At 42.8% G+C, this 27755-nt stretch overlaps 1 protein-coding gene and 1 pseudogene across 1 annotated transcript; one reads left to right on the top strand and one right to left on the bottom strand.

The window, feature by feature from the left end:
* The first annotated feature begins 6356 nt into the window (after positions 1–6356).
* LOC108879172 (beta-1,4-galactosyltransferase 1) lies at positions 6357–11811 on the top strand. Its single transcript, XM_018670374.2, has 2 exons — positions 6357–7663; positions 8970–11811. The coding sequence occupies exons 1-2, from the start codon at positions 7268–7270 to the stop codon at positions 9636–9638; spliced, it is 1065 nt and encodes a 354-aa protein (XP_018525890.1). The 5' UTR covers positions 6357–7267; the 3' UTR covers positions 9639–11811.
* Positions 11812–22736: 10925 nt separating this feature from the next.
* On the bottom strand, positions 22737–26682 carry LOC108879173 (APC membrane recruitment protein 2-like; annotated as a pseudogene).
* Between the last annotated feature and the right edge of the window lie 1073 nt (positions 26683–27755).

The following is a 27755-nucleotide window of genomic DNA, read 5'->3' as shown; positions in this document are numbered from 1 at the left end:
AATGAAGAGGGAAATGAGTGAACGAGTACGTTAGTGAGTGAGACAGCTAGTGCGTGGGTGTTCGAGGAAGTGTGTGACTGAGCGAACAAGTGAGAGAGTGTAAGCCTGTACAGAGCTACCTATCAGGGGTGGGAGAATAAGATAGTTAGGCTTAAAGACCATACGTCAATGGCCCCTAATTGCGCATTTTTCCTTCAGTCTCCACTTGCTACTGACACATTGCCCCAGGGCCTATTGGGAGAACTGCGGCTTCATGTCACATCGAAAACGAGAGCAATGGATGATAAGGGGAGCAGAGGACGGTGCGTGTCGTTTTTCCCTCTCTGGGTTCTCGAACCCAACCCTGTGACTCAGGGCTGATGCTCCAGCTCTTGAAGAAAGGAAGTTGCCAGTTCAGCTTTCTCTTAAATAGTGCAAATAGTCGTAGCCTGAAGGCTAGAGTGGCAGACTTGTGACCACAAAACTGTTTGATCAAGTACCTGGACAGACTGGGGAAGGTGGGATATGAGGGTGGAGGAATACTGCTCTTGAGCAAGGCACTTAACCTGAAGTTTTAAAAGAACTGGTAGTGGCAAATATAGACTGGATATGTGAGGTTAAATGTGTACCCTGTGTAACTAAGGGATAAATCAAAAATTGTTTCTTCCAACTCCAAAAAGTGCTTATTATTTTGGGCTGATTTATATGAATGTGCGACACCTGTATGAATTCAAAACATAAACTTGACATATTTACCCAATTCACCCTCTAATAACAGGAGTCATTTCCTTAGTTGTGGTTTATATCTTCTCCTCCTTCTATTTCAAGTGGTCATTTTTGTTACTATGAAGGATGAGGTCTAATGTTCACGTCCAAATATTTCTTTGTTAGGTCTGTGCTGGTCAGACCACCACTGAAGATAAATACAGCCTCTGAGCCCAGTAATGCAGCATGACTCGTTTAAGGTCACCAAAATAGACTTTATTTTGATTTTCCCTCTTTTGTCCATGCAGCACTAACAATGCAGGATGACATGTCTTCAAAACAGTCCTCTCAGTCGATATAAGTTTATGCTCATATAACACTTGGTTCATTTAGTAAGTTCTGTAGCCAGAACCAACAGTGTTTAAAGACACTGGAGCTTACCCAGTACCAAGATGTTGTTTTGACCTGGTTTTACTTTTTATGTTACTGTTTTTACATAGACTAAAATAAGGATATTTTGATCCAGTGTTTTGACCCAGTGACACAACATGCTCAAGTTAGACTTGTTCTACAAAGCAGTGTGCATATGACATTCAAAAACAACAAAAGATACACATATTATACATAATTTGTAACAAATTTAGACGTGTATGCTCACATACATTAAGGTGCAAAAGTAAATTTCAAAAGCAAGGTGGTCTTTGAATAAAACTGCATAGTGTGGCACAAACTTTATTTGTTTCAGAAAGGAAATGGATGGAAAAGGATGAATGAAACAGGAAATGAGTTGCTGGAAAGGTCTCATCTCTTTTTATTCAGGCAAAAGTTAGCCTGCATGTTGCTAGGAGTCTGGGTTGATTTAAACAGTATCAAACTCAGCTGATCGTGATCAGTATAATTCGAAGGGGAAATTTCAAGTTTAAACTGAGATCTGAGGACTATGGTGTGTATTGTAAACATGTAAAAGAAAATTATGAGCATCTAGTCCTCTCAAAATGAGATGGAGAGCTTTTTGATTAATTGATTTTGCCATGCAAATTCAAATAACTTTATTTCTGTTATTTGTTACAAATGAAATAAAAGCTGTGGAATACAAATGCTGCATATATCAAAAAGCAGATTTTGTCAGACTATTTGGGCAATGAGAAGCAGGTGGAGTGCAAAGTAAGGCTGAGAGGTGTGCACACATACACACTCACACACAGACACACACGCACACACACCCTCATACAGAAACACGCACAAACTGCTTTGTTCCCTGGATAGACCATGGAGCCATCAAAACCACTCTGATTCTGAATTAGCTCTGATTGGCTGTCATTGCAGTGTGTCCCACACAGCTGAGACCACTCAAAACCAAGCACACACACACACACACACACACTCTTTTATGGTCTGGGCATCATGTTTCACTAAACTGCTGAGTTCTCTAGGCTGTAACTAGGGCTGTTTTAGGAGCTGTGGTTGAATATAAATGTGCATGTTTGTGTGTCTGTGTGTGTGTCTGTTTTTCACGTCTGTCTATATAACTGCAGAGAATGTGCTGTATGCAGTGGGGGAATATATGTGTTGTCCTGCGAGCTTTGTGTATTCTCTGACAGTCTGCCCTAGGCTAAAAATGCACTGACATTTTTTGACATATTAAGCTGCAAAAAATCTGAAAAAAACCATGTTATATATACATATATATTTTGTTAAGTAATGCCTTGTGTCTTCTCAACCACAGCCCTTTTATTGTTATTCTAATCTTGGCACCACTGTGGTCATGTCTGATTGAATATTCCAGAGCTATTTACAGCTGCTTCAGTATCAAAGAGACTGAGTGTGACCCATGTGAAAATAAGCACATGTGAGTGTGAGAAAGTCCTGGTATTTGCAGAAGTGAACAGTATCTGCATGCATGTGCTGTACTGTTAAAAGATTAGGATAATTACCAAATTATTAGTACTTATTCATTAAATCCCTCTCATATGATACTGTTCAACATAGCCTGATTAAAACTGTGAAAACAAGTCTTTGTCACCACAACAGAATTCAAACAAAATATCTTAGATCAGTGGTACAAACTCCTCACCAAAGAGCAAAGGGAAGTGCTTGTTTTAAAGTTCAGCTAATCTATTTAATTAAGAAATTATACAGGCATAAATATCACTGACACCACAAGCATGCATGTCAAGTAAAATGTTCGTCCAAAAAAAGCAGACCCGCCCACCTGCAAAGGGATTCCACAGTGCCAGAAAAGACTTGTGTGGCTAAATCAGCGGGGGTATACCAGTCTTGCTAGCTCAGTCTGGGTTGGATATCCATCCAACAAGCTTCTTTGTCTGGATACAAATGTGCCTCGGTGGGTATCATTCTTGTTCTCAAACTCAAGTCAGTGGGAGCAGCAAAAATAAGCAAAAAAGAAAGTGGGAGGAGGTGTAAAAAAAAAAAGAAAAAGAAAAAAAAAGAATGCTATTAAAATGTCCAAGCCAAAGCTGGATTCCATCTATAGAGGCCTTGGGATCAGGTTTCTCTTCAAACTGCAGCCCATTTCTCCAAAACTGTGTGGTTAAAAACAGAAAGCAGAAGAGGAAGAGATACACACGAGCAGTAACATGCATAAACACTCACATAAGTACAGATGAGTGTGCATGTAATATGCGTTTTTGTGTTTGTGTGTGTATACGATATGTATGAGTGTACTGGAGGGTGTACAGCAACCTACACACAGGCATGCCAAGTCACTGTAATATCAAAAGGACTTTCCTCGCTTGCTTGTTCATTGTTTATTGGTGATACATGAGTACCCTCTAGTGGTGATATACGAGACAGCACTGATTATATCTGTATGTACCTTGTACCATGTATGACCCAAATCAGCCACAGAAAACATCTCACAAACAGCCAGATTCATGGCATTTAACATAAAAGCAAACATATCAAACAATGAAGATGAAACCAAGACTATAAAAGACAAAAATCGAAACACAACAGCAACACAAAAAGAAACAAGCTGAGAGGCAACATGTCCAGCAATCCCACACTAGAAGCCTCTGCCTTCTGCCACTGGTAAAGGAGCTTTTAAGCACTTCTCTAATGCCAGGTGCAGCTCGTTGATGGCTCATCAGGTATCACCTGGGTGGAGCTAGTGTTAAGACAGGAAAAGGACAGAGCACCACAAACATACAGCCGTAACACCCTGTCTGTCAAACTGTCAAGCTGCCACAAACTACTGATTAAAATCTCAGTGGCTGGAAAAACAAACATATATTACTGTAATTTAATTCTAGTGTCTTAGGGGTTATAAATTCAGCTTTTATGGTTGTTCTCAGAGCATGCACAGAACACAGAATTATGATTTAAGCAAACTGTAACATCTTAGTCGGGCACTTGAGGCTATTGCAGCCCTGAGAACTCAAGTTCAGCTGAGTGCCAACATCAACATATTAACCATGTATATCACATAACTGAAGCAGTAATGAAAACAAAAAAGAATCCCCATGGTGGACATGATGGTCCGTAGTAAATGCTTTAAATAAGCAAGTAGGGGACAGAAGCACATCTCCATCAAAGTCCTGGGAAAATGGTGGGTGATGTGGGAACATTTTTCTTTTTTTTTTTTTTAAACCTGTCTCCCACAGCAGTGTCAGTAACACTGCTCATTACACAATGCTATGTCTTATGTAAATATAATCAGCAGATAGAATCTGTAGCATGGGAATACTGTGTAGGCCTCACTCAGCCTCAGCAAATCTGGGAAAGGATACAATTAAAACTGATAAGAACAGTAATGGAATGATGCATGTGGGCAAATCAGTTTTGTCTTTGTGGTGGTAGTGTATGGTCTGACTGAAAGGCATACAAACTGAAGTTGAAAGTTTACTGGCCTTGTTATAATAAAAAATACAAAGTCTCAGAAATCACAGCACAGTCAGTGGGCGAAGTGGAGGTAAGTTTGTGCAGATGACACCAGACTGCCATAGTTTCAGCCATCTTTCCACCACACAAGCAACCCTGAAAAAACTGAAAACAGAACTCTTTTTTAAAGCCTACCCAATTTCATGTCATCTACGACAATACTTGCATCAAATGATCAGGTGTTTTAAAAAATCCCATTCACCCTTTAAACCACCTTGCCTGTATGGAGCAGCATGGCCTCCAGGGCTCACAATATTTCCAACAAGTAAAGGCCTTTGCTCTGTTATGTTATTATCAGTGACGTATTTTAGTGTTTAAGGCACATTTTGAATTTCCTGTGACAAACTGAATGGCCTATAAAACCTTATTACTCTATTCTCAAAAGCCATGCTTTCCACTGTGACTGGAAACCAGGTTGCCACATCTTGCTTGAAAAAGATAAAAGTACCACTAGAGGTCACTGTTTGTAAGGTTTAATGACAACCTGTTGCACATGTGGTTTAAAATGAGGCAGTGAGTATAATGTGTGCTCCTGGGTGGATCTTCAGGTAACATGGTTGCATCCAGATTATCTGGGTGTGAAGGCTTTGACAAAGCAAAGCACTTTGCCAATAGCTTTGGATACTTAACAGCTTGCTCCTGTCCTGACTAACAATGTCAATACAGCACACTGTGTACTGTCTGCTGCCTCTTAGTGCAGCACAGTGTGAAAAGTTATAATGTACTAAGAGAAGTTACAGCTTTAAAATGAATTAATCCATTTTGATATATAGTTACTGGTTGATGGCCACTATAGTCAAAATGTATTAAAGCATAAAGCATAAAAGCCAGTCACTTAAATATATGTAGCCAGAAATTATCTGATCCCTGTTTGCACTTTTCCTGATGAGATGTCATGATCATATTTTATTATCATATTTCTGTGCTTCAAATGCTATGAAGTTTACAGCACTAGTGTACAAGTTGCCACTGCATGCTTTTTCAGTCAGCTATTTCTGGAACCACACAGGCCACTTCCTGTCACTCATATGTTCTACATTTTTCTTGGTTCGACTCTGTTCTTGAAACACTCATCTAACGAGTTCATTTGTCATGTTCATTTGTTTATGTTTGATTATCAGAGTTTTTACTCTCATGATGGAATATTTTGATATGGACATGTTAAGGGTTTGTCACATGACTGAAACACTGGCTGCTTTGTTTTCAGTGGGAAGTCTGTGCACTGATGTCACATGAACACCACACATCTCTAATTAGTTTATGACTAAAACTGAGACATTAAGATTATTCCCTATTACTTAGTTGCATTTTTACCTTAATGAAATATAATGAAATTTGAACATCTTCATAATGGCACATTAATTTCTTGGTTTCACAGAATGTAAGGATACACAAGAATATAAGAAATGTCTTTTTATGGTGCGATAAAATAAATAATAATAATAAAAAATAAAATAATAATAATAATAAAAATAATAATAAATGACTAAACAAATAAAATATTTTCCTCTTAAATTCTATTCAAATCTGTTTGTGGTCCTTTTGAAATAGATCCTCTATGTGACACCACACCCCTCAGCTCCTCTGTATCAGGTTTTAACGTTGTGGCTGATCGGTGTATACCCACTGTTAGTTTTACTCTTTGCTAAACTGGAAAAGCAGGTCCTCTTTAAATGCAAGGTTCCTGCTTTGAACAGTTGGGTGTGATCAGTGTAACTAATAACCTTCCCACTTGCCTGCATTCACGTAGGGCCAGTTTCCTCATTTTTGATGGCACTCCCCTTGCTGCTTCCTGTGATTGGTTCGTCTGCACATAGATAGGAAGTCAACTGCAGTGTAGGACACTTATCTGTGACATTCCAGAGGAGAAATTTACCGGAGGCGGAAATTTGTTCCACTTACAGCGAGGGACAACCCTGTCTTGCCAGTTGTAGTGTTTTAGTGTGTCTCCCAGGACACACTATTTTTACAATAGTGGCAACAGGCAGAATCACATGGATGTCTACACATTTCCTAGAGGCACATGTGGACAAGTTTCAGAACCTGAGATGTATAGGAATTACTCCTAAGGATCTGGCTGTAGATGACTTTCAAGACTGACAGCCTCTGCTGTTCTTTGAGGACTTTTTGAACGGCTGTGGGTAACCTCCTGGTCTGTCAAGTTTTACAGGATTCTAATCAGGAAATTCGACACTGTCAATTACACGCCAGTAGAGGGCACAGTTCAACAACATACAGGGAGTATCATTATTGCTCTGTTCACAATAGTAATACTGTTTATTCTAGAGACCCTATAACAAATAAGTAGTTTTCCTCATAGTACATTATATTGTGTTTGTTGGGTTTTTTCACATAAATTAGCATCAGTCTAAAAATACTTGGAGATAATATACAAATTAATATAACAGTATTGTAGACATACTGAAACACACATTATTACACTTGAACCAGTCATTAGATATTGGCTAACTTAAGTGGGAAAATTAGAAATGATTAACTACAGGTGTGAGGCTCAACCTGATCAGCTGACTTGAACAAGGAAGCTGCTCAAAGAAAATAAAAAACTTGTCTGGTTGGTCTTGTGTGTGGACAACCTTTGACTTGCAAAGAGAAATGCAGGTAGCAGAGCTTTACCAGAGCTGTTCAGTACACAGTAATCACTTTTAGGGAAGGGGTAGCAAAAATGCTGAAAAAACTCTTCAATGCCCTGGCACTTTTTGCTTTCCTCAGCCTGGCATGTTATGTTGTATTTTTGTTATACAACAAAAACAGCACTATAACTTACATTATTAAGCCGTATCATGTGGCAAATGGAAATAACGCCGCTTTTTGGAAGATAGAAAAATATGAAATTGAGACTGAAGCCACAAATGTCAGCCAAGAGAAGACACAGACGACTACGACCACCACTACAAGAAAACCTTTGGATCCCTGCCCTGACAACCCGCCAAATCTTATTGGGCCTCTCGCTGTGGACTTTAATTATACACTGAATTTGGATAGGGTGAGAACAGATGTCAGTTCTTCCCTTCAGGATGGAGGACGGTATAAGCCACCAGACTGTATCGCCAAACAAAAGGTGGGTGAATGAATGCAAAGACACAGAATAAAAAACAAACAGAATAACAATGAGAGATAGATAAAACAGCAACTGAAAGTTTACCATGATTTTGTAAAGACTTAGAATCCGTTTTAAAAAGAGGTGTTAAAACTCAGGTGAACATATTCCATATTTTATTACAAACACAGGATAGTGTTGATCATTACTGGGCAGTCCCAGTCTGGAAATAAGCTGTGTTAATTTAAGTGGATGTTTTTTGTGTGTATTTGTCCTTCAGTCTTATGCATAATGAATTCTACATGTTTATAGTAAAAACATATCAGGTATATTTTGACAAGTATCAATAACAAAAAACATAATTTAGATATCTGAATGAAATCAAGTTAAAACAGAAAGCACACTTACATTCTTCAGATTAGTAACCACTACATGGACTCAAAAGTCCAATATTTGTGCTCAACATCTTGAGCAATATAACTTCCACCTCATTATATGATTCACCTCAGACAGACTGATTACTGCTAATCTTACCCATGGCTCTGATCAGAAGCAGTGAGAATCTACCATCCTGGCAAAATCATATTCTTAAACCTGCCCTCCCCCACTGCCTCGCTCAGTGACTCCTGGGAGCATGACTTGGATGATGACATCTCTGACAGCCAGTTGAGTGACATTCTTGGGCTGGTGCTCTCCTCATCTATGTGTACATGGCATGGCCTAGGAGTGCTAGACAGAGCCTAATTCACCAATGGAATTGGAGTCAACAGAACAGAATTTCCAAATATAAAGATGTATGCAATAGATAGATGCAATCTCCAGCTGACCATCTGCATATGTTCTGCGCTAACGCCCTAACTGCTTTGCCCACTACAATACAGCATGTCACTGTCTTTACAACCCTGTTGTCTAGACGTTCAATCCTTCAACAGCATTACTATATGTCTTCATGTAATGATCCTCTCATTTTACAGCTTACCTACAGCTGGTTTACTGACTTGTTCATGTCTGCAGAAAACTTAACTTATATTTTACACACCATTAAAGATAGGTATGTCTCTACGTTTTACAGTATCAGTATTATTTGATATCGAAGCTATATGCATCCTACGATAAAGGATTTTTTAAGCCAATACTGATGGCAATATTTAGGAGTTAAAACATTTTGATGACAATACTGTATATCAGAGGAGCTGTGACCAAGACACATGATAAGAAGGACATTTTAGAGTTGAAAAATACTTTATGGATAATAAAATGTGATTTCCCAAATGCTTACATGAAATACTTACTTATCTCCTTTTTTTTTTTTTTTTTTTTTTTTAAGGTGGCAATCATCATCCCATTCCGAAATCGGCACGAGCACCTGAAATACTGGATGTACTACCTCCATCCTATATTGATGCGACAGCAGTTGGACTACGGTGTATATGTCATCAACCAGGATGGAGAGGGAGTGTTCAACCGGGCTAAACTAATGAATGTAGGCTATGCTGAGGCACTGAAGGACTATAATTATGAATGCTTTGTCTTCTCTGACATCGACCTGGTTCCCATAGATGACCGTAACCTTTATAGATGTTTTGACAATCCCAGACACCTGGCTGTGGCTATGGACAAATTTAACTTCCAGTTACCCTATAACACCTATTTTGGTGGGGTTTCCTCATTGTCCAAGGACCAGTACTTAAAGATTAATGGCTTCCCGAATGCTTACTGGGGCTGGGGCGGTGAGGACGATGATATCTATAAGCGAATTATCTTCCGTGGAATGTCCATTTCTCGGCCCAACTTGGTGTTGGGAAGGTACAAAATGATCAAACATAAAAGAGACTTGCACAATGAGGCTAATCCAAAGAATCCTGACAAACTGGGCAAAACCCAGTGGACCATGGATAAAGATGGGATTAATTCCCTCCAATACACAGTCAAGGAGATTGTGAGGGATATACTGTACACTTGGATCACTGTGGATATTCAAGCTCCAGAAAATTGAATGACGATGGAACCTGTGGATCCTGGACTGGTGTTGACTTTTGAATCACTGGCATTTCAGACACAGGATTCAGACTAAAAGTGGGTGGTACTCAGCGTATTCTGTGTGGAGTCGGTTTATGCTGTTAAAACCCAGTCCCTGAAATGGGTCTTAATTAACCTATAGCAGATGTATGTCTTGTAGGTGCGGGGTTTTGTGTGCAAACCTGTGGGTGTGAAACGAAGTTAGGTTAAGGTTAGGGTTGAATAGAAGAATGAATAGAAGTCAGTGTAATGTCCTATCAATGATAAATGCATAAGTGTGTGTGTGTGTGCGCGTGCATCCGAGAGTATAGAGTGAATGTAAACTTTATGAAGTTCAGGGATTCTTTTCAGTTTTAGTTCATTACTTGCTATGCCATGCTATAGAATGTGAAATAATGCATTTACACTGATAGTCAATAATAACGCGTCGCCTTTAAGATTTGAAGATATTTAACCATATGTCTTCTTGATGAACAATGGCATGATTTTGACTTTTGATGAACACAAAATCAAATGAGATCCACTGGTTTGAGTATTCAGACTATTGGGCCTAGACTTAATGGCAACAACTGAATGCAATATACATCACAAAATGCCCAGGCTTAATTATAATAAGGTCATGTGTGTTCACTGACTGTCAGTGTATTTGTAATTTTCTTACATTTGTCATTCTTTCACTGAAAAAGTCTGCTCATGGGGACTGAAGGATTTGGAAAGATTGTGGTTTGTATTGGTTAACACAAGACATTTTTGGGAAGGTTGCACAATGCCAGAAGAGTTTTTGTGTATTGCAAGGGCAAATATCACCCCTGAAATGGATGACACACTGAGGCCAGACAGGAGCTGGTTTTATATTTAGATTAATTTTGCTCTTAAATCAGTTGAATGTAAATTAGGCAGTTTTACAAATATAAAGACTGACTTATTTTAAGTCTAAAAAGTTACCACCCCTACACCCAACTCAGAAATACGAGCCGTGTTTTCATGATGACAATCAGTGACAGCTGTTGAACAGTGGTAGGAAGACATGGTTCACAGTTAGCGGTCTGTTAACAATGTTGTGGAACAACAAATGACAAGCAGACTGCAGAATCTTTTAGTATACAGCAGCGGGGACCTTGTCTGTAATTTGCATTTGTTAAAGGAAGGAGCCTGACCGACAAGTTAGCAGAAGTATTGAGCCCTGCCATATAAAAAAGCCACAGCATCTAAGCTTTGCTACAGGTTTGCCTTGCGTTGAGTTTATTTTATTTAAGTTTATTTTACAATACTGCAAGGTTTTTGTATTGTTACAAGCTGGATTTTCCCAGTTAAATGTCCTGTAGCTGTTCAATTCTTATAGAAGGCAAACATTTTCTGCCAGAGTCAGCAGAGATGAATGCAGGCGTGGTGTGGCGCAGTCAACCATTTATTTTAGTTTGAAAAAAATATTAAAATTAGGCTTACTTAAAAAAAAAGTCAATAACTAGGCCTAACTGATGAATTTAGACTTCTATCTAGTGAAGCCTAGTTTGGATTGAAAGTCTATTTTTGTGAAACCTCCCCCAGGAGTGTTGGGATGGGCAGTGAGATGGTGAAGGGTTTGACATTTATACAATATACAGTTCTTCATTTGCATGATTTCATTATGTTGATACATTTGTCTTTACTGTACCATGCAATTCTGTACATGCAATAACGTTTTTTTTTTTTGTATTTGACATTGCTGTTACTGTAGGTTCTCACTGCTCACTGTGAACATGGGACATTTTGTACCGTAAAGGTGCACAATGAGAGTGAAAACCTGCAAATACACTTCTTTTAAGTTGCTGTCTGTTAACATTACTACTTTGTGACACGACTTCTTAGACTTTTGACCATTCTGGGTTCAGAATGATAAAAATTGGATGGTAATGTGATAGTGGCAGTGAAGCTCTGGGTCATGTAATGTTTCATTAAGTTTTATTGTATTTTTTTGTTTGTTTTTGATTTGTTGTTGTTTTTTCAGTTTTGACTTATTTATGGGCTTTTGCAATGATGTAGTGTTCTGCACAGTCCAAACTGATGACTGTACCTATGTTTTGACAGAACTTACCAGTGAACATTAAAAAATAAATTAAAATTATGATAATCACTCTCTGAATGAGTAATAAACTACTTTAATTTGTGCATTTCCTCCACTGAATTTGTGCATGCAAGCTGGAATATCACCAGCAAACACTGTTTACCAACTTTGCCTCTCTATATTCAGCAGATCTAGTTGTCATCTTCACTGGTACAAAATACAGTGTTTAACCATCCTTGCAACAATGGAAAATTTCCTGGGTGTCAGTTACAACTTTAATCTTCTCTGTGGTGTATCAAGTTCACAAAAGGCTCCTGTTATAATTGTCTTGGATCAGATAACTTGTCTTAGCAACCTAAAAACAAAAGCAGGAGTGGCCTCCGAAGAAGAGATCAGTGTCAGATTTGAGAACAAACTCTGTTCTTACAGTTTACCAACAGTCTAACAGTAATATAACAAGCACGCTTCAGAGATCCCGCAAAGCTCAGAGTATTCCTCTTTACTTTATAATAAAGGAGAGCAAACATTTGCTCTTGTCAATTCCAATCCTAGTGGGAAAGGAATACATTAAAGTCACTCTCAACAGAGACCTCAGTGAGGGACTAAAATCCTGCCCATCTTTACCATGATGAACTGGAGTGACCTGTTAGAATACATTTTTCCAAAACGTTTTTTAAAAATTTCCACATTGTTTTGCTGGGTTAGTTTCTCACCCCTTGCATGATACTTCTATGGTAACAGATACAGCTGGAAGCCTGCGGGATTCAGAGAAATATTACCTTTTTAATCTGTACATGCAGAAGGTGCTTGCTCTATAGCTCTCTGCCCAGAATATGCACCACATACAAACACAATCATATATAAGTAATGTATAAGGATACAGCCTCTTAATATTTTTTTCAGCATTGTTGCCACAGTAAATGAGAGGCAACAGAACACACTTTTTAGGGGGAACCAACTCTTTTTAATGCTGATGTTGAGTTCATGATGATAACTGGTTATTACAGTCAGTATTAAATAGAGGAACTTATTTTAAACTAACAAATGTTTCAGCACAAATTCTGTGAAGTTAAAAAGTGAATTTACTATTGAATACAAATTTCAAGCCATTGTTCTCACCATTAGACCTTTAAGCTCTGACCTCAATTGTAAAAGGAAATTCAACTCATCATTCATCTTGTGATTCATAATTGAATTCATACTCTATTTTGCTGCTCACAAGCTCCGATTCAATTTGGAACCTAATTTAATATCTTGTGTCCTGATCATTTCAAAGACAGAATTTGTCATTATAGAGACACACATGCTTGTTATATTTTAGGGCTAACTCATTGCTTGAAAAGCCATGTGACCTGAGACATTGTTAGTGATCCACTGAAGGCATCCTGGTGCACTAGTTTCTACCAGATTTACCTGTTTGGCTCTCTGCTGGACTCACTCGTCACTGTGCATCTCACTGTATTGCTCTTTACAGTGTACACCCAGTCATAGAGTCAAAAGCTTGTCTGTTGATGAATTATTGACAAGTGCAATTACACAGCATAGCCCTGAGAGCAACTGTAGCATCATACTGGAGAGAGAGAGAGAGAGAGAGAGAGATTTTTTTTTGATTTTTTAACAGTACTTTATTTACATTTGGTTTAAAAATCACACAGACAGTTTTACGATCAACAAATCAGTTGAGGAAAGGTGTAAATATTAGCTCTGTGCCGGTCACTCTGCACAGCAGCTCCTCATGAGCCCATTGCTGTTCAAACACATCTATATTCCCTGTGATCCTGTGGAAGCTGAACTCCAGCCTCAGTCTGGCCTTCACGTTGAGCTTCCACAGGGTCACAGCGTCAGTAATCGGCCCACCCTGTAGTTTGTCTCTACGAGTCAGGTAGATTGACATTTTTGCTTCACCAATTAAAAAGTTCAGGAGTTGACACTTTGCTTTTTCTGTTTTCTTAAAACCAACTCCACAAATGAAAACAGGGGCAGTAAAAACAACACCAAACAGGTTAAAAACACGAGTTAAAACGTTAAAAATCTCTGCCAGTCTCCTGCACTCAGTAAAAACATGAAAGATGTTTTCAGTCAATCCACAGAATGGGCACTCATTCACAACACTGGGATTAATAACAGATAAAAAGGCATTGGTTGCGATAGCACCATGTAAAATCCTCCACTGGAGATCTCCGGTTCTCTTTTTCACAGGAGGTTTATAGAGTGTTCTCCACTGTGGGCTCAGGCCGCCCAGCCTCTCAGTCCACACACACTCTGCTCTGTCACACAGCCGTGTTTTGAAAATAGTTTTTGCACAACTTGTGTACAGAGTTTTTTTGTCAGCCTTGTGCAAGCTTAGTGTTTTTTTGTCAGTGTGCTTCAGTAGGGGGCCGCTGAGCTCTATGAACCCAGGGCACAGGTGGATCTCTGGGTACGGGTCTGTGGGGTCAGGCTCAGCTTCTCCCCTGCTGTGTTTAAGGAGCAGGACTCTCTCCTTCTCTGTCAGCCTCTTCTTCCAGAGCTCCAGGCTCCTCTGCGTCAGACGGACAGAGCGCAGCCCCAGCACAGAGCTCAGAGCTGTGCTGTCCATGAGCGCCGGTCCTGCTGCTTCTACCAGCTGCTCCAGGCAGAACATTTTTGATCTGCACAGCGCCCCCATCAGCCCAGGCACGGTGCTGCAGCACACGTCCAATTTGGCACCACAGATTAAAGGCTCCTTCAACAACCAGTACAGAGAGTTACACTTCTCACTTCTTCTACATTTAAACAGCGCCCAGGATTTAAAAACACCCTGATAAAAAGGAGGCAACCCACCTAACTTTAAAAACTTAGAATCAGTTAAAAACAGAGCAGCATCCAGCCCCAGGTTATTAACACGCCTGAGTATGCAGCTGGCCACGTCTCTCCACACCAGATCCTCAGGTCCAGTCAGGTATCTCTGAATAAACTGGAGCCTGAAGGTGGCGGCCCTGCTGGCCAGGTGGACCAGGCCCTGGCCTCCCTCATCTCTGGATAAAAACAACACTGATTGTGGAACCCAATGTAATTTATCCCAGAAAAAATCAACCATCTTTGCTTGGATCTGAGCAATAAGACCTGATGGAGGGTCCAGACAGGCTAACCGGTGCCACAACAGAGAAGCCACCAGGTTATTCAAAATAAGGACCCTCCCTCTAAAGGACATCTGTGTGTGGATCCACCTCCACTTAGCCAGTTTATTATCTACTTTATCTATAATGTTTTCCCAGTTTTTCTTTTCGATGTCGCTGTTTCCTATATAAACACCAAGATATTTTAAACCCCCCCTTTTCCATGTGAGGCTCTGAGGGAGAACAGGGAGGCCCTCACGCCACTCACCAACAGCAAGGGCTTCACTCTTCCTCCAGTTCACCCTCGCAGCCGACACAACAGAAAACTTCTCAATCACAGAGTTTAAAACACACACGTCTTGTTGATCTTTGATAAAAACAACGACATCGTCAGCGTAAGCAGATAAAACCACACTGCTGTTAAAACCAGGTAAAATCAGGCCTCGAACAGATGACCTTATCTTTTGTAGGAGGGGTTCCAGGGAGAGTGCATAGAGCATCCCAGACAGAGCACAGCCCTGCCGGACGCCTCTATGCACTCTAAAAGGAGCACACAGGCCACCATTAAACTTCAGCACACTCTCAATGTCACTGTACAACACCTTGATCTTGGCTATGAGACCAGCGCTGAACCCAAACCTCTCCATAACCTTCCAGAGGAAGCCGTGTTCAACGCGGTCAAAAGCCTTTTCTTGATCTAATGAGATCAGTCCAGTGTTTATGCCTAATGAACTGGAGACCTCCAAAACATCCCGAATGAGGTAGATATTATCTACCATGGACCTGCCGGGCACACAGTACGTCTGGTCCCGGTGGAGAATCTGCTCCATGGTTCCTCTCAGCCGATTGGCCAGAGCTTTGGACAGTATTTTGTAGTCGGTGCAGAGGAGAGAGACAGGACGCCAGTTCCTGATATCCTGTAAGTTGCCTTTCTTGGGCAGGAGGGTGATGATGGCTCTGCGACATGACAGAGGCAGTGACCCTGACACCAGGCTCTCATTAAAAACATCTAAAATGTCATGAGCCAAGATGTCCCAGAAGGCTTTGTAGAATTCCACAGTGAGGCCGTCGATGCCTGGAGCCTTTCGCCCCTGCATACTCTGCAGAGCAGCGTACAGCTCAGGTAGAGTCAGTGGGCTGTCGAGCTGTGAGTTAGTCTCACTGGACACTTGAGGAAGTCCACCACAGACCTCCTCCATCAGTTCCTCATTTCCCTTAAACTCACTTTTAAACAAAGAGGTATAAAAGTCAACAGCCCTTCTCCTTATCAGGCCTGGCTCTGTCAGCTCTTGTCCCGTCTCAGAGAGTAGAGAGTGGATCTGTCTCCTCTGCCCTTGTCTCTTCTCTAGTCCAAAGAAGAAACTCGATGGAGCATCCATCTCTGTGATGTTCTGAACCCGGGACCGGACCAGCGCACCCTGTACTTTAGTGTCCAGCAGGTTGGCTAATGCCATCTTTTTAGTCTTGAGGATTTCAATATATCCTCGATTTCCTGTGGAGTCACCCACACACTCGAGATCCACAATATCAGTCTCCAGATCTCTGATAGATCTGGTGATGTCTCGTGTGACATTGAGCGTGTGCTGCTGACATAAAAGTTTAATTTGAACCTTTCCATGGTCCCACCACTGCCTCAGACTGACAAACTCCTTTTTCTTCTGTCTAAAATCATTCCAAAACCAGCTTAAAGCCTCTTTGAAAGATTTGTCGACAGTTAAAACAGAGTTAAAATGCCAATAGGCGCTTTTGTGTAAAATGTTTCTGATAAAAACGTTACATAAAACCAAAGAATGATCTGTAAAACCAACTGGTAAAATCCTACACGTTTTAACAGCACTGACTCTGTGCTTAAGAACATAAAACCGATCCAGTCTGGCCAAAGAGATGGTGTTTTCTCTAACGTGGGACCATGTGTACTGTCTGCAGCCTGTGTGCATCCTTCTCCACACGTCCACCAGGCCATGAGACGAGACCAGCTGCCTCAAGGCATGCTGGGATACTGGATGAGGCTCTGCATGGTTTCGATCTAAAAAACCATTTTCAGTGCAGTTAAAATCCCCACCCACGAATAAATAATCCTCCGAGCTACAGCTGTTTAAAACCTCATTCACTTTTTCAAAGAAGTGCTTCCTCTCTGTACCACTGTTTGGAGCATAGATGTTGATAAAAACCACATTAAAATGATCAAAATGAGCTTTGGCTAAAAGGCACCTCCCCTCCACAACAGGCCTGACCTCCAGAGAGGTTGGAGTGAAACCTCCAGAGAACAGGAAGCCCACTCCACCACTGAGGGTGGTGTTATGGCTTAAAATCACTTCTCCTTCCCATTCTCTGCTCCAGTCAGCCTCATTCCCAACATCACTGTGTGTTTCTTGTAAAAACAGGACATCAATGTGTTTCATTTTAGCCATTTCAAACACTACTGCTCTCTTCCGTGATTCTCTGGCACCATTAACATTCAGACTGCCAACTTTAAAAACATCCATAATGATGAAGATGTTAAGAACAAGACTAAAAACAATCAAAGAAATAAATAGAAATAAAATCTGTTCTTTCATCATCATTAAGAGACGAGTTGTTTTCTGACTTTAATGATCAGTTTTTTCAGTCTGAATATTTCTTGGTCTGTCAGCTCTGACTCAGCTCTGTGTTTGATGATATATCTGGCTGACTTATAGAAACCCTGCATGTCAGGGAAGTACTGCTCTAACATAAGATTCCTCATCCCTTTGGTCTGCTGCAGAAAGGACTTGAGTGCATTTGCAGGATAGACCTGAGCAGCAGCCTGCTGAGTGTGAGACAGGTCACTGCTGTCAGACACACAGCCTTCAGTGTCACTGCTGTCAGACAGAGCTGCTCTGTTCTCTGCAGCACTCGCTTTACCTGCCAGACGTCCGGCTTTACCCCCGACCTCCACGCTCACCATGTTTCTCCTCTTACTGCGCTGTTTAAGAGGAGCAGACTTCCCCCCAGCCTCACAGGCCTCCATCTCCTCAGCCTCAGCCACTGTGTTCTCCTCACACAGCTCACCTATTACTTTACCTGCCTCACATGACTCACCTGTCACCTCACCTACCTCTCCTTTCTTACCTGCTTCACCCTGGTCACCAGCGACCTCAACTCCTTCACACAGCTCATCTGTTACTTTACTAGCCTCACCCAACTCACCTACATCCTCACCTGCCTCTTCCACCTCACCTGGTTCACCCACCTCCCCAAGTTCACCTGCCCTTTGGTTTTCCATGCCTACTTCACCAGGAACCTTACCTGCCTCTCTCCCTACACCTGTTTCACCCACATCCTTCACCAAATCACCAGCCACTTCATCTGAAGTATCACCTCTCACCCTAACCTTACCTGTCACCTCACCTTTACCAGTCACCTCACCCGTTTCACCTCCCACCTCCTCCTCACCACTCACCTCAGTGCTCTTTTCAACCTGGCTCTGCATCTCTGTAGCCTGTTGTTTCTCTGCAGCTCCTGCATCTTTCCCTCGCACTGCGGCAGCGGGCACCGCAGCCGCACGCCTCGCCGCCGGAACGGGTCGGCCAACGGCAACGGCAGCGGCCACCGCCCGCCCCGCCGCCGGAGCGGAAGGTCCAGCGGCAGCAGCGGCGCCAGCCGCGTTCGGGGGGACAGGGGGGGAAGCGCGGTTAGGACAGGCCTTGATTAAATGTCCCTCTTCACCACATCCAAAGCATTTCACAGAGGATGATGTTGCAAACAGAATATAATCAAAGTCGTCCACACGGACTCGGAAGCGGTAATCAAACTCTTCATTCTTGTTGTTAAGCAGCATGAAGAGCTGCCTGCGGTGAGACACCACGTGTCTCAGCAGGGGAGACTTACAGCCTGATAACACCTTCCTTATCGGGGACACCACCTTCCCATGTCTCGATAATTCTTTGATGAGGAACTCATCACTTATAAAAGGTGGCACGTTTGACAAAGTGATTTTTGTGGCCGGCTGTGTCAGCGGGATCACCGGCTCAAACATCCCATTTACCGTGATGCCCGTCTCCACCAACCTGTTCACCTGTTCCACCTTTTCCAGGAACAGAACCACCGCACTGTTCATACGGGCAGCGGACTTCACAGAGCCGTGCCCGATTATTTCCCCCACAGCCAGTGCTACCTCCTCCACACTGCACGGAGAGCCAGCTCCGGTTTTAATACCGTGCTTCCGCGTCAGCCTGGAGAAGGCGCTGCTGGACGCCATGCTCAGCTCCTCAGAGCGAGGCTGACAAACAAAGAACAAACAAACAAACACTAAACTAACGAAGAGAAACCAACAAAAACGAAATTAAACTAGCACACCTACATTCATAAACACGCACCACCGAAAATAATACAGAAAAATGAAACAGAAAGAGAGAAAATACTCAATTTCATCCAACTCCTCCGCTCACACTCCAAAACACACTCACTCAGAGAGAGAGAGAGAGAGAGAGAGAGAGAGAGGAAGAGAGAGTGATAAGCGAGGGAGGATAGAGGATGGAAAACAAAAACAATACCAACAGGGAGAGGAGAGTGCACACAGTGGAAAAATGGTGGTAGAGGTGGTGGCTGTTCATGAGGTTTCTGGTGGTACAGTGCAGAACCTTAATTGAGGAACTGATGTGTTTAGAGGATGTGTGCTAAAGGTCAGAGCACTGTTTAGAGAATTAAACCTCATTTATAGTGTTGCTCCTTATGCTTCTATTGATGGTTTAGGTATGTTTACACTCTGGGCACTCTAGGCAAAACATTTATTTTTTCTGTGATTACAGTTCTTTTTGCAAGTGCATATCAACATGTGTATGTGCGCGTGTCTATATAAATGTTTCATTGCACCAGTTCAGTTCCAATCACGTCTCTGTTAGCTTAGAGACCCAACACTCTCCCATCCTCCTTCCTGCCCAGCCCCCTCTTTTCATTGGTTGACCTAGTGGAGTTACTATGGGAACGACTGTAGAGAGGCTGCCATGCAGAATGTGGGGTACAGCTTTTGAATGGTGCTTAAGGCTCCATCATACACACACACACACACACACACACACACATGCACATGAAACCCTACCTACCATCAATATTATTATTATTATCATTTTTAGAAATATGAGTATGACCTTCATTGTTCTCTGTCCTTGCTAGCATTTTGCTCCACCTGCATCTGAAATGTAATGGGTTGTTTTGTGGAAGGTTTCTTTAATTGGTAAAATGTGTAGCTTATATTCTACATCATCTTCTATAAGACAACTTAACTGCTGTGTCACTGTGCCGTAGACCTATAGTAAAAGTATAAATACCCCATCATTTCAGTATGGTATAAAGGTGATGTCTTTTAGTTTAAGTCACTGGTTGTCAAGCTGCAGTTGAATACTAACACAATATTAACTTTGTTAAAATAACAATACTTTTACTAACTTAAACAGCAGTGGACACCAATTTAGTTTAGAATGTGAACAAAAAAAAAAAGTCGTAGTCTTAAAAATGAAATGTTTAACTTATAAGCAATACAATACACCCATGGATTTTGCTCCTACTCCGTTAGCTCGTAACTAATATTCAAAAACTTTAAATAGATAACTGACATCAGCAAGTTAATTTGCTGCTACACTATGTTTTAGTATACCATTTCCTCATTATTGCTACATTGGCTGCTGCTCATTAAAAATTGCATAGGCTAGCTAAAAGCTTCATTCAAGAGCACTAAAGCCAGACAAACCCTTCCTCACATCTCAATAAACCTTATTCTCCCACGTTTTTCTTTGCATTTCACTCCTTCCCTTGTTCTCTTCTTCAGTGGTCTATACAAGAACTCTGTTGTTCAGTACAAACTAAATCCTCCCTGTCATGCACTTATAACCAGATTTATGCACCAAAACAAACACACACACAGTCACAAACATGGCTAACAATGAGAATGAGTGTCCACATCCAGCGTTACAGCAGCAGCAGCAGATTAATGATGAGATCAGCCGACAGACACATGCGCACCAGCACACACCACTCTCACTGTCACAGCATCACTAGCTTTGATCTGGTAGGCTGGTAAAAGTGAGTGTTATGGTCTTACGTAAGGCTTTTACACAGACCTCAGCGTGCAGAAACAGAGAGAGGGAGCTGAATGGGGGGGGGATTGCTGCACCATTACAAAGGGGATTCGCACTGCACCAAATCCTCCTCTCACTACACATGCATGCACACCCACAACACAACAACATATGAGCTTTTTCTAGCAACATGTGTCTTCCTCGAAACAATGAGACCCTCCCTTTCATCTATATTCTGCACACACACAGGTTCCACATTCACATGAATCAGCTGTGCGTCAGTTGGCTTTCTTTGTTATCATGCTGGCTGCCTGTCCCCGTCTCTATGTGTCTTTTCCCACTAGAGACCAACAGCAGACAATGACACCTCCATCAGGCTTTCATCTCAGCAATCAATAAAATATATTGATAACCTATTACTCCCAAGCCAAGCAGACCTCTTTGCAAGTGCAACGCCAAAACAAAATGCAACAGACTGCACATCAACAAAAGCATCTCTGTTTCTCACCCTCTCTCCCATCCAACCTGCCCCTTGGGGATTTAAGCCAGCAGGACGTGGGGGTGGAAGGATGGAGGAGGGGAGCTGAGGAGAGAAGGACTCCCTTGTTTTTCTCTAATTGTACAAGTACATGAAACCCTGACGTTAACATGTATGGAACCCTGTGTAAATGTGGTTACAAAGAGTCAGGAGCTCATCTATCAGCGCAAACACAGTTTTATTCATTAAATATGAAAAGTGGAAAGATTTCACACTGTGAACAGACGGTAACAAAAAGAAGAGAAACATAATGTGCTTTTCGATGCAATGATCACATGAAGGCTCAGATTTGTAATCAGAAAGAAAGAAGAGAAGTATCAATCTGGATTTTTTTTAAAATACAAGCAGCTGAGATGGCTGTATGCTGGACGCAGTGGTTGATGTCATTACTGTGTAGTGCCAGTGTGACCGGTTCATGGTACTCTTTCATAATGTCATATTTGGAAGAAGTGGAGAAATAAGTTCTACTGACTCACCAAACTGCAGCACATGGAACAGAATGGCATCAACCATGGAGGACACTGTATTTGAACAAAACCTGTTGCGTAATGATCGATTCTTGTCTAGTTCATTGTTCTCCACTCTCTCTTAATCTGATCATTAATATAATTTGATTGGTTAAAGAGTGGTTTCCCATTTGTGGAGTTATGATTTGTGTACTCCTTGGCCAACTGTTTTGGTCAGCAGGCCACAAGCATCAGCACTGCCTTTTTTAATTTTTACCAGGAATACTGTGAAGATTTAAATTGTTGTCCATCCCAGTTACCTTCATAATTACTGTCATCATCCTTCCATTTGATTCCTCCTTTGTCCATCCCGTCCGCAACACAGAGGAAGGGAAAATGAGAATAATTGCATACTAAATCAAAAGAGCAAAGAGCACAGTGTAGGCAGAGAGAACATGAACAGACATGATCATCCTCTGCTCTCCAATTGACCTTAAGCCTGCCCTTTTTATGTGGTTAGAAATACCCTCACTGCAGACCTGAGATCAGGTTACTCCATGACCTGTTCCATGCCTACACCATCAGGAGGTTGAAAAGATATCTGAACCAGGAGCAATGTCATGGATCAATCATCGCATTCTAAATGAAGTGGAAAGGTATAATGAACTAGAATGACCCTCAAGTGTCATTGGTACCCTGCTTGTTGGGGGATTAGGAGAAAACTTACATAATCTTTAAAGTCTTTTCCTGTGAAAAACCCTCTCTTTCACTAAAGGTTAGGGAACACTCAGCTCCCTGTAACTTCTCTCACTGAATCACTGACAAAGGCCTTTTAGGACTGCAATACACCCCACTCGTTCTTAATACAAGTGGTGCTTTGCAAAGCAGTAGTTTGTCTTCATTTTTCAGAACATGGGGGGGGGGGGGGGGGGGGGGGGATGGGGGGGGGGGATTAAACTCCACCATTTGTCTTGCCCCCACAAAAGAGGGACAAAGAGGAAAACAGACCAACACAGGAAAATATATGCTGACCATCGACCTACAAAGATCAAGCTACATTCAGACTCACACACAGCTATGGTGGTCCCTAGAATGAGGTTGTACAGCAAAGTACAACAGCCAGGAAAAGAAGGGTGGACGACCCTAGACTGTTTTAGCATCAGTCCCCCATTTAACTTCTTTGAAAATTTAACTATAACAGAAAGCAGATTATTAAGAAGCTGGTGCAATCACAGTTGAAGCTCCGTGCAATATGACTTAGCAAGGAGGAGCCTATAAAAACAGTATGAAATCCAGTGAAGAAGAAAGTACTAACTAGAAAAAAATTGGTTGTTTGTGCATGTGTCCTTAGAGAAGAAAATCATCCAGTGTAGCTACAAAGACAGTGCCAAAGGTTGAACAGTGTGTGAATCTCAGATCCTTCAGTGTTGATGATGATGTTCCTGACCTTTGTGCCTTGTATGTGTGGCACTGCATGCAGAGAGGGAGAGAAAAATGTTTGTGCACATGTATGAGTTTGTATGTGTGTGTGTGTGCGTGTGTGTGTGTGCGTGTGTGTGTTGAAGCATCAGTGCGAGGGATCCCTCCATGTAGAGTATTGCGATAGCTTTTCAGGTTTCCATTGGCAATTCAATGGTTGTAAATCCCAGAGATTGACATCCTACGGATGTACTTCCAGTGACGCAGTGGGGTATAGGTGAGGTCCAAATGTAACAGGCTGAAGCCAAACTTCCACAATAAAAAATTAACCAGTTGAAAAAAGCGGAGGTCTCCCCCATCAAAAAACATGAGATATCGTGTGGCCTTTTGCAGGGAAGCTTTGCCACATTTATAGCTGCAAAGTAGGTAAGTAATAAAACCAGTTCAGATCTCAGTATTCATTTTCATATATGCACTGACAGTTTCATTATCAGTGTGCGGTCAGAAGAAGACCATCTTCGGAAAAAAAAAAAACTAAATACACATACAACAGCAAAAACAAACAAAAAAAAGTGGGTTATCCCAGGCTGTGGATATTGTTGAGTCTGTTCCAGACTATTAGAGGCTGTGAAATGAAGAATGTTTCTTTTTTATAAACTTTGGCTCTAAGATCAGAGGATTAGGAGGTAATTTGTTACAGATTAGACAAGATGACAAACTCAGGAGAGGAAAAAAAAGCTTTAGATTAGATTAGGTCCTTAGGTCCAAATTGAGTTATGTCATGTGGAATTCCATAAGAAAAATGTAAGAGATAAAAAGGTGCTTTGCTTTTTTTTTTGTTTTTTTGCTTTTTTTGCAGTGTGCAGTCATGAGTTGAATCAAAGTGGCCGTCAAACTCTCAGCACGTCAGGAGTTTTTCCAGGAAGTTACAAGGCGAATATGTCTATTGCGAATATGTGGATTGTCAAGAGTCTGCCTCTAAAGTTCCTGTGTGAGGGCCAGTGAAGCGTTAACCCAGCTTTCTGGAGTCTCCGTGTGACTTTCTCAAGTGAACAAAACCACTTATTCTATTCGTTGTAAGCCAAAACACTTAAGGAATGAGTGCTTTTAAGAGTGAGAGAGGAATTTATGGGCTGTTAACTCTACAGCTCAACATATTTCTCGGTCTGGGAAAACTTTTGGCTCTGCGTCTGTAGAGATGTGCACTCAAGTCCATACGTTAGTTGGAGAGAACCACCGGTTTGACAGACACTACTTCTTGTGGGCAGTTCCTCTGCTGCCAGCTTTGTTTCCAGAACGACGGACCGGCACCTTGGATACAGGGATTCTGGTGCGAGCCGGGGGAGGCGCTTGGGTCTTTGGTGGAGGGGATTCGGCCTCTAAGACAGACGACAGGGCTGACTGGCTTACAGAGTGGGGAGGCGGGGTTGGTCTGGTGCTCACTGGGATCTTGGACTCCCGAGGAAGGCTGGTGCTGCCTTTCATTGATCGGAAGGAGGAAGAGGAGGAGGAGGAGGGAGGAGTTGTGGGGCTCAGTTTGTATTCAGTAGATGGAGAGGGGGTACTGTTTAGGTCTTCATCTCCTTCCTGCTCTTCATCATCTCCTTCCTCTTCAGGGTCGTTGTAAAGGTCATACAGGTGGTCCCCAGAGCAGCTGTCGCGTGACAGAGCCATTTTCTGGTTACGCTGCAGCCCACTCTCATCAGGTGTCGCTGTGGGTGTTGCTGAGGGTGTGTCCCAGTATCCCTCATCACTGAGAAGCTCTTTCTCACCAGGTGATGTAGGATGACGACCATGAGCATGAGGGAGTGGGGGTTTAGCCTGCCCGACTTCCTGCCGCACCAACTACTGGAATCTTACTGAGCCCCAGTGCTTTCACCTGGGGTACCTTTCGGTCTGAACTCCTGGAGGCTAAGGGAAGGTGGCTGCCAGAAGGGTTGGTGCGAGGGGGATAAGTGGAAGTCGGGTGGTGGATGGAGGTTGGTGTGATCGGGGCAAAGCAGGAGAGTTGTCCCCCGTGGAAGGCAGCATGTGCCAGAGCCCTTGCATGTCTGCGTCGTCCACTCCCTCTGGACTCGCCATTTCTTCCCTCCACCCATGTAAGCTACCACGCCACTGCCAGCTGGGTGCTGCTGCGGTGAGCGGCGCCCGAGCCCGGGCCGGGAGGGAGGCAGGCACTGAGCTTGAGGAAACAGAGAACATGGGCTGGGTCAGCTGGGTGGGCAGGGGGGTTTGGATGGGGAGCAACGGGACGTGGCGCTGGAGATCCCAACAGTTCTCCCGACACCTGCTCCCACACTCCCCCTCCTCCCCCGCTGCTGCTGCTGCTCGTGCCACTGCCCCCATTACCCGCCGGCCCCTCGTCGTCTGCATCAGCAATTATGTCACCGCAGCCTGTCAGTGAATCAAAGCTCTTGAGGGATGTGACGTCAGTGAAGAGGAGAGAGCAGAGTCTATCCACCGAAGGCTCTGAGGGCGGGTCACCCGTGCTGCAACGATCCAATGGGGGCGTAGCGAGGGAGGGGTGAGGCTGGAAATTGAGGCTTTGGCTTTTTGGATGGGAGGGCGCAGTGGCGAGTCAGTGGGTGTGTAAGGAAAGGGGAGTCTGGCTCAACAGATGGCCCTGGCATGGCAACACAGTGTGGGGGTGTCATGGTAACACTAGCAATAGGAGTCTCTGTTGCTTGACGGTTAGGTTCTGCCTCCTCATTCCCACAATCCTCTTGGTGATGATGCGGAGGAGGTTCAAGGGTGAGAGTAATATCCTTTAGCTTTTCAGAGGTGGCACCATCCCCATCCTTCTCCTTATTGCCTTCCACCTCTTCCCCCTCTCCCTCGTTTGTTTTTTCCTTGCGTCTCCATCGCATGCTGCTAAAAAAGCCCTTTAGGCCCCTCCCTCTTCTGACGAGCCCCGCCCCCCATTTTCACTCGACCTGAAACTCCCACGTCGGAGTAGAGAGAAGAAGCTCAGCGATTTGCTGAGAGACCTCACCGGTCCGGCCTCCAGGCTGGCGAGCCCCTCCCTCTCTGTCCATCAGTGTCGCTCGTTAGTCCATCGTGGGTTTTGCTCCTAACGAGCTCCACCGATGCTGTCGATCCATTTCCATTCAAAGAATTCCCATTGTCAGAATTCCTGTTGTTTCCCCTGTTTGTGGCCCCTTTGTTCCTGAAGGAGAAGAAGCTGGCCATTCCCGAGCCGGTGCGTCGCTTTCCGAAGAGTTTGAAGGCAGCTTTGTTGATCTTCCCTGTGGGCTGGGGTCACACTGAGGGGCCACAGGAGGCTCCACGCACTCCGACTGCACCTCCATTATCTAGCACTCTATCACTCCCACCCTATCGTCTCCCTCGAGCTCTCTATCTGCCTTGCTGTCCTCTCTCTCTCTCTCTCTCTCTCTCTCTCTGGCCACACATACACTCACCCTCTCTCTCCACCCTGCTGTCTGGTGCTCTTTCACTCCCACTCTGACTTGCTCTAATGTATGCCTGCTGGTTTTCTCTCTCTGCCTCCCTCCCTCTCTTTCTCTCTCTCTCCCTCTCTCTCTCTCTCACACACACACACAGGCACACATACACACACATGCTGGTGCTGCTCCTCACTGTATCCATGGCAACTGGGGCTAAGCACAACGCGGCCGGGCGCCAGGTCTCTCCTCTACTCCCTCCCCATCCTCTTCCTCCTCTCTTCATCCACCTTCCTTGTCACCAATGCACTGTTTGCTCAACTGTTCATTGGCGTACAAGCCCACAATCCTTTGCTTCCATCCCTGTGTGTGTCTGCGCATGTTTGTGCTGTTCATGTTTCAGTGTGTTTGCAATTAAGTGGCAATACCTACCCACTGATGCATTATGATGGATTAGACATGAGTTCAATATGTTTATGCAAGCTTTTCTCACTGGTCACGAGACAGAGTGGAATGGCTAATTACAAAGAATGTGTGCATATTTGTTCGGATTTGATTTTGTTTATACATGTTTATTGTGTGTGTGTTTATGTTTTTTATGAGCCATGAAAGTTTGAAGATCATGAAAGCAGACTACTGAATAGTTTAAGTTTTACATATGTGAATATTCTGTATGGATCTGTCTTACCGTATCATCCCAAGAGGTAAGTCAACTTTTTATGCAAACAGTAGCTACAAATTTATCAGTATTACTTACTTCACTTAGCCTGTGTCTGTGTCGAGAGAGAGAGAGAGAGAGAGAGAGAGAGAGAGAGAAGAGAGAGAGGATGCAAAAGCTCAAAGTAAACAAAAATAAGCATTGCAGGAGCCTGAATTAGAGACTAAAATACAAGACCTGCTGATCAACAGTATGAGTAGGCTTAAGCTGGGATATGGATTTAAAAAAAAAAAAAAAAATCAGTGCTGTTGTGCAGACACACACACACCCCATAGCTCAGACATGCCTCCAGCACAGTTTGGGCCAGACATATAGGCCATATGGCCTTGAGCCCTCCTCCATATGGACCCACGGGGCCAGGTGTCTGAGAGCTATGACAACACATCTAACTGTCATCTTAGCAAGTTAAGTGTGTA

Source organism: Lates calcarifer, unplaced genomic scaffold (assembly GCF_001640805.2).
Source record: "Lates calcarifer isolate ASB-BC8 unplaced genomic scaffold, TLL_Latcal_v3 _unitig_596_quiver_1693, whole genome shotgun sequence".
Taxonomy (NCBI): domain Eukaryota; kingdom Metazoa; phylum Chordata; class Actinopteri; family Centropomidae; genus Lates; species Lates calcarifer.
Note: the sequence above shows the minus strand (reverse complement) of the source record. Positions and strands in the feature narration are given on the sequence as shown.

Excerpts from the sequence above, each read along its gene's own strand:
- LOC108879172 (XM_018670374.2), top strand. The coding sequence starts at position 7,268 with ATGCTGAAAAAACTCTTCAATGCCCTGGCACTTTTTGCTTTCCTCAGC. Across the intron at positions 7,664-8,969 it reads ACTGTATCGCCAAACAAAAG|GTGGCAATCATCATCCCATT; the intron begins GTGGGTGAATGA and ends TTTTTTTTTAAG.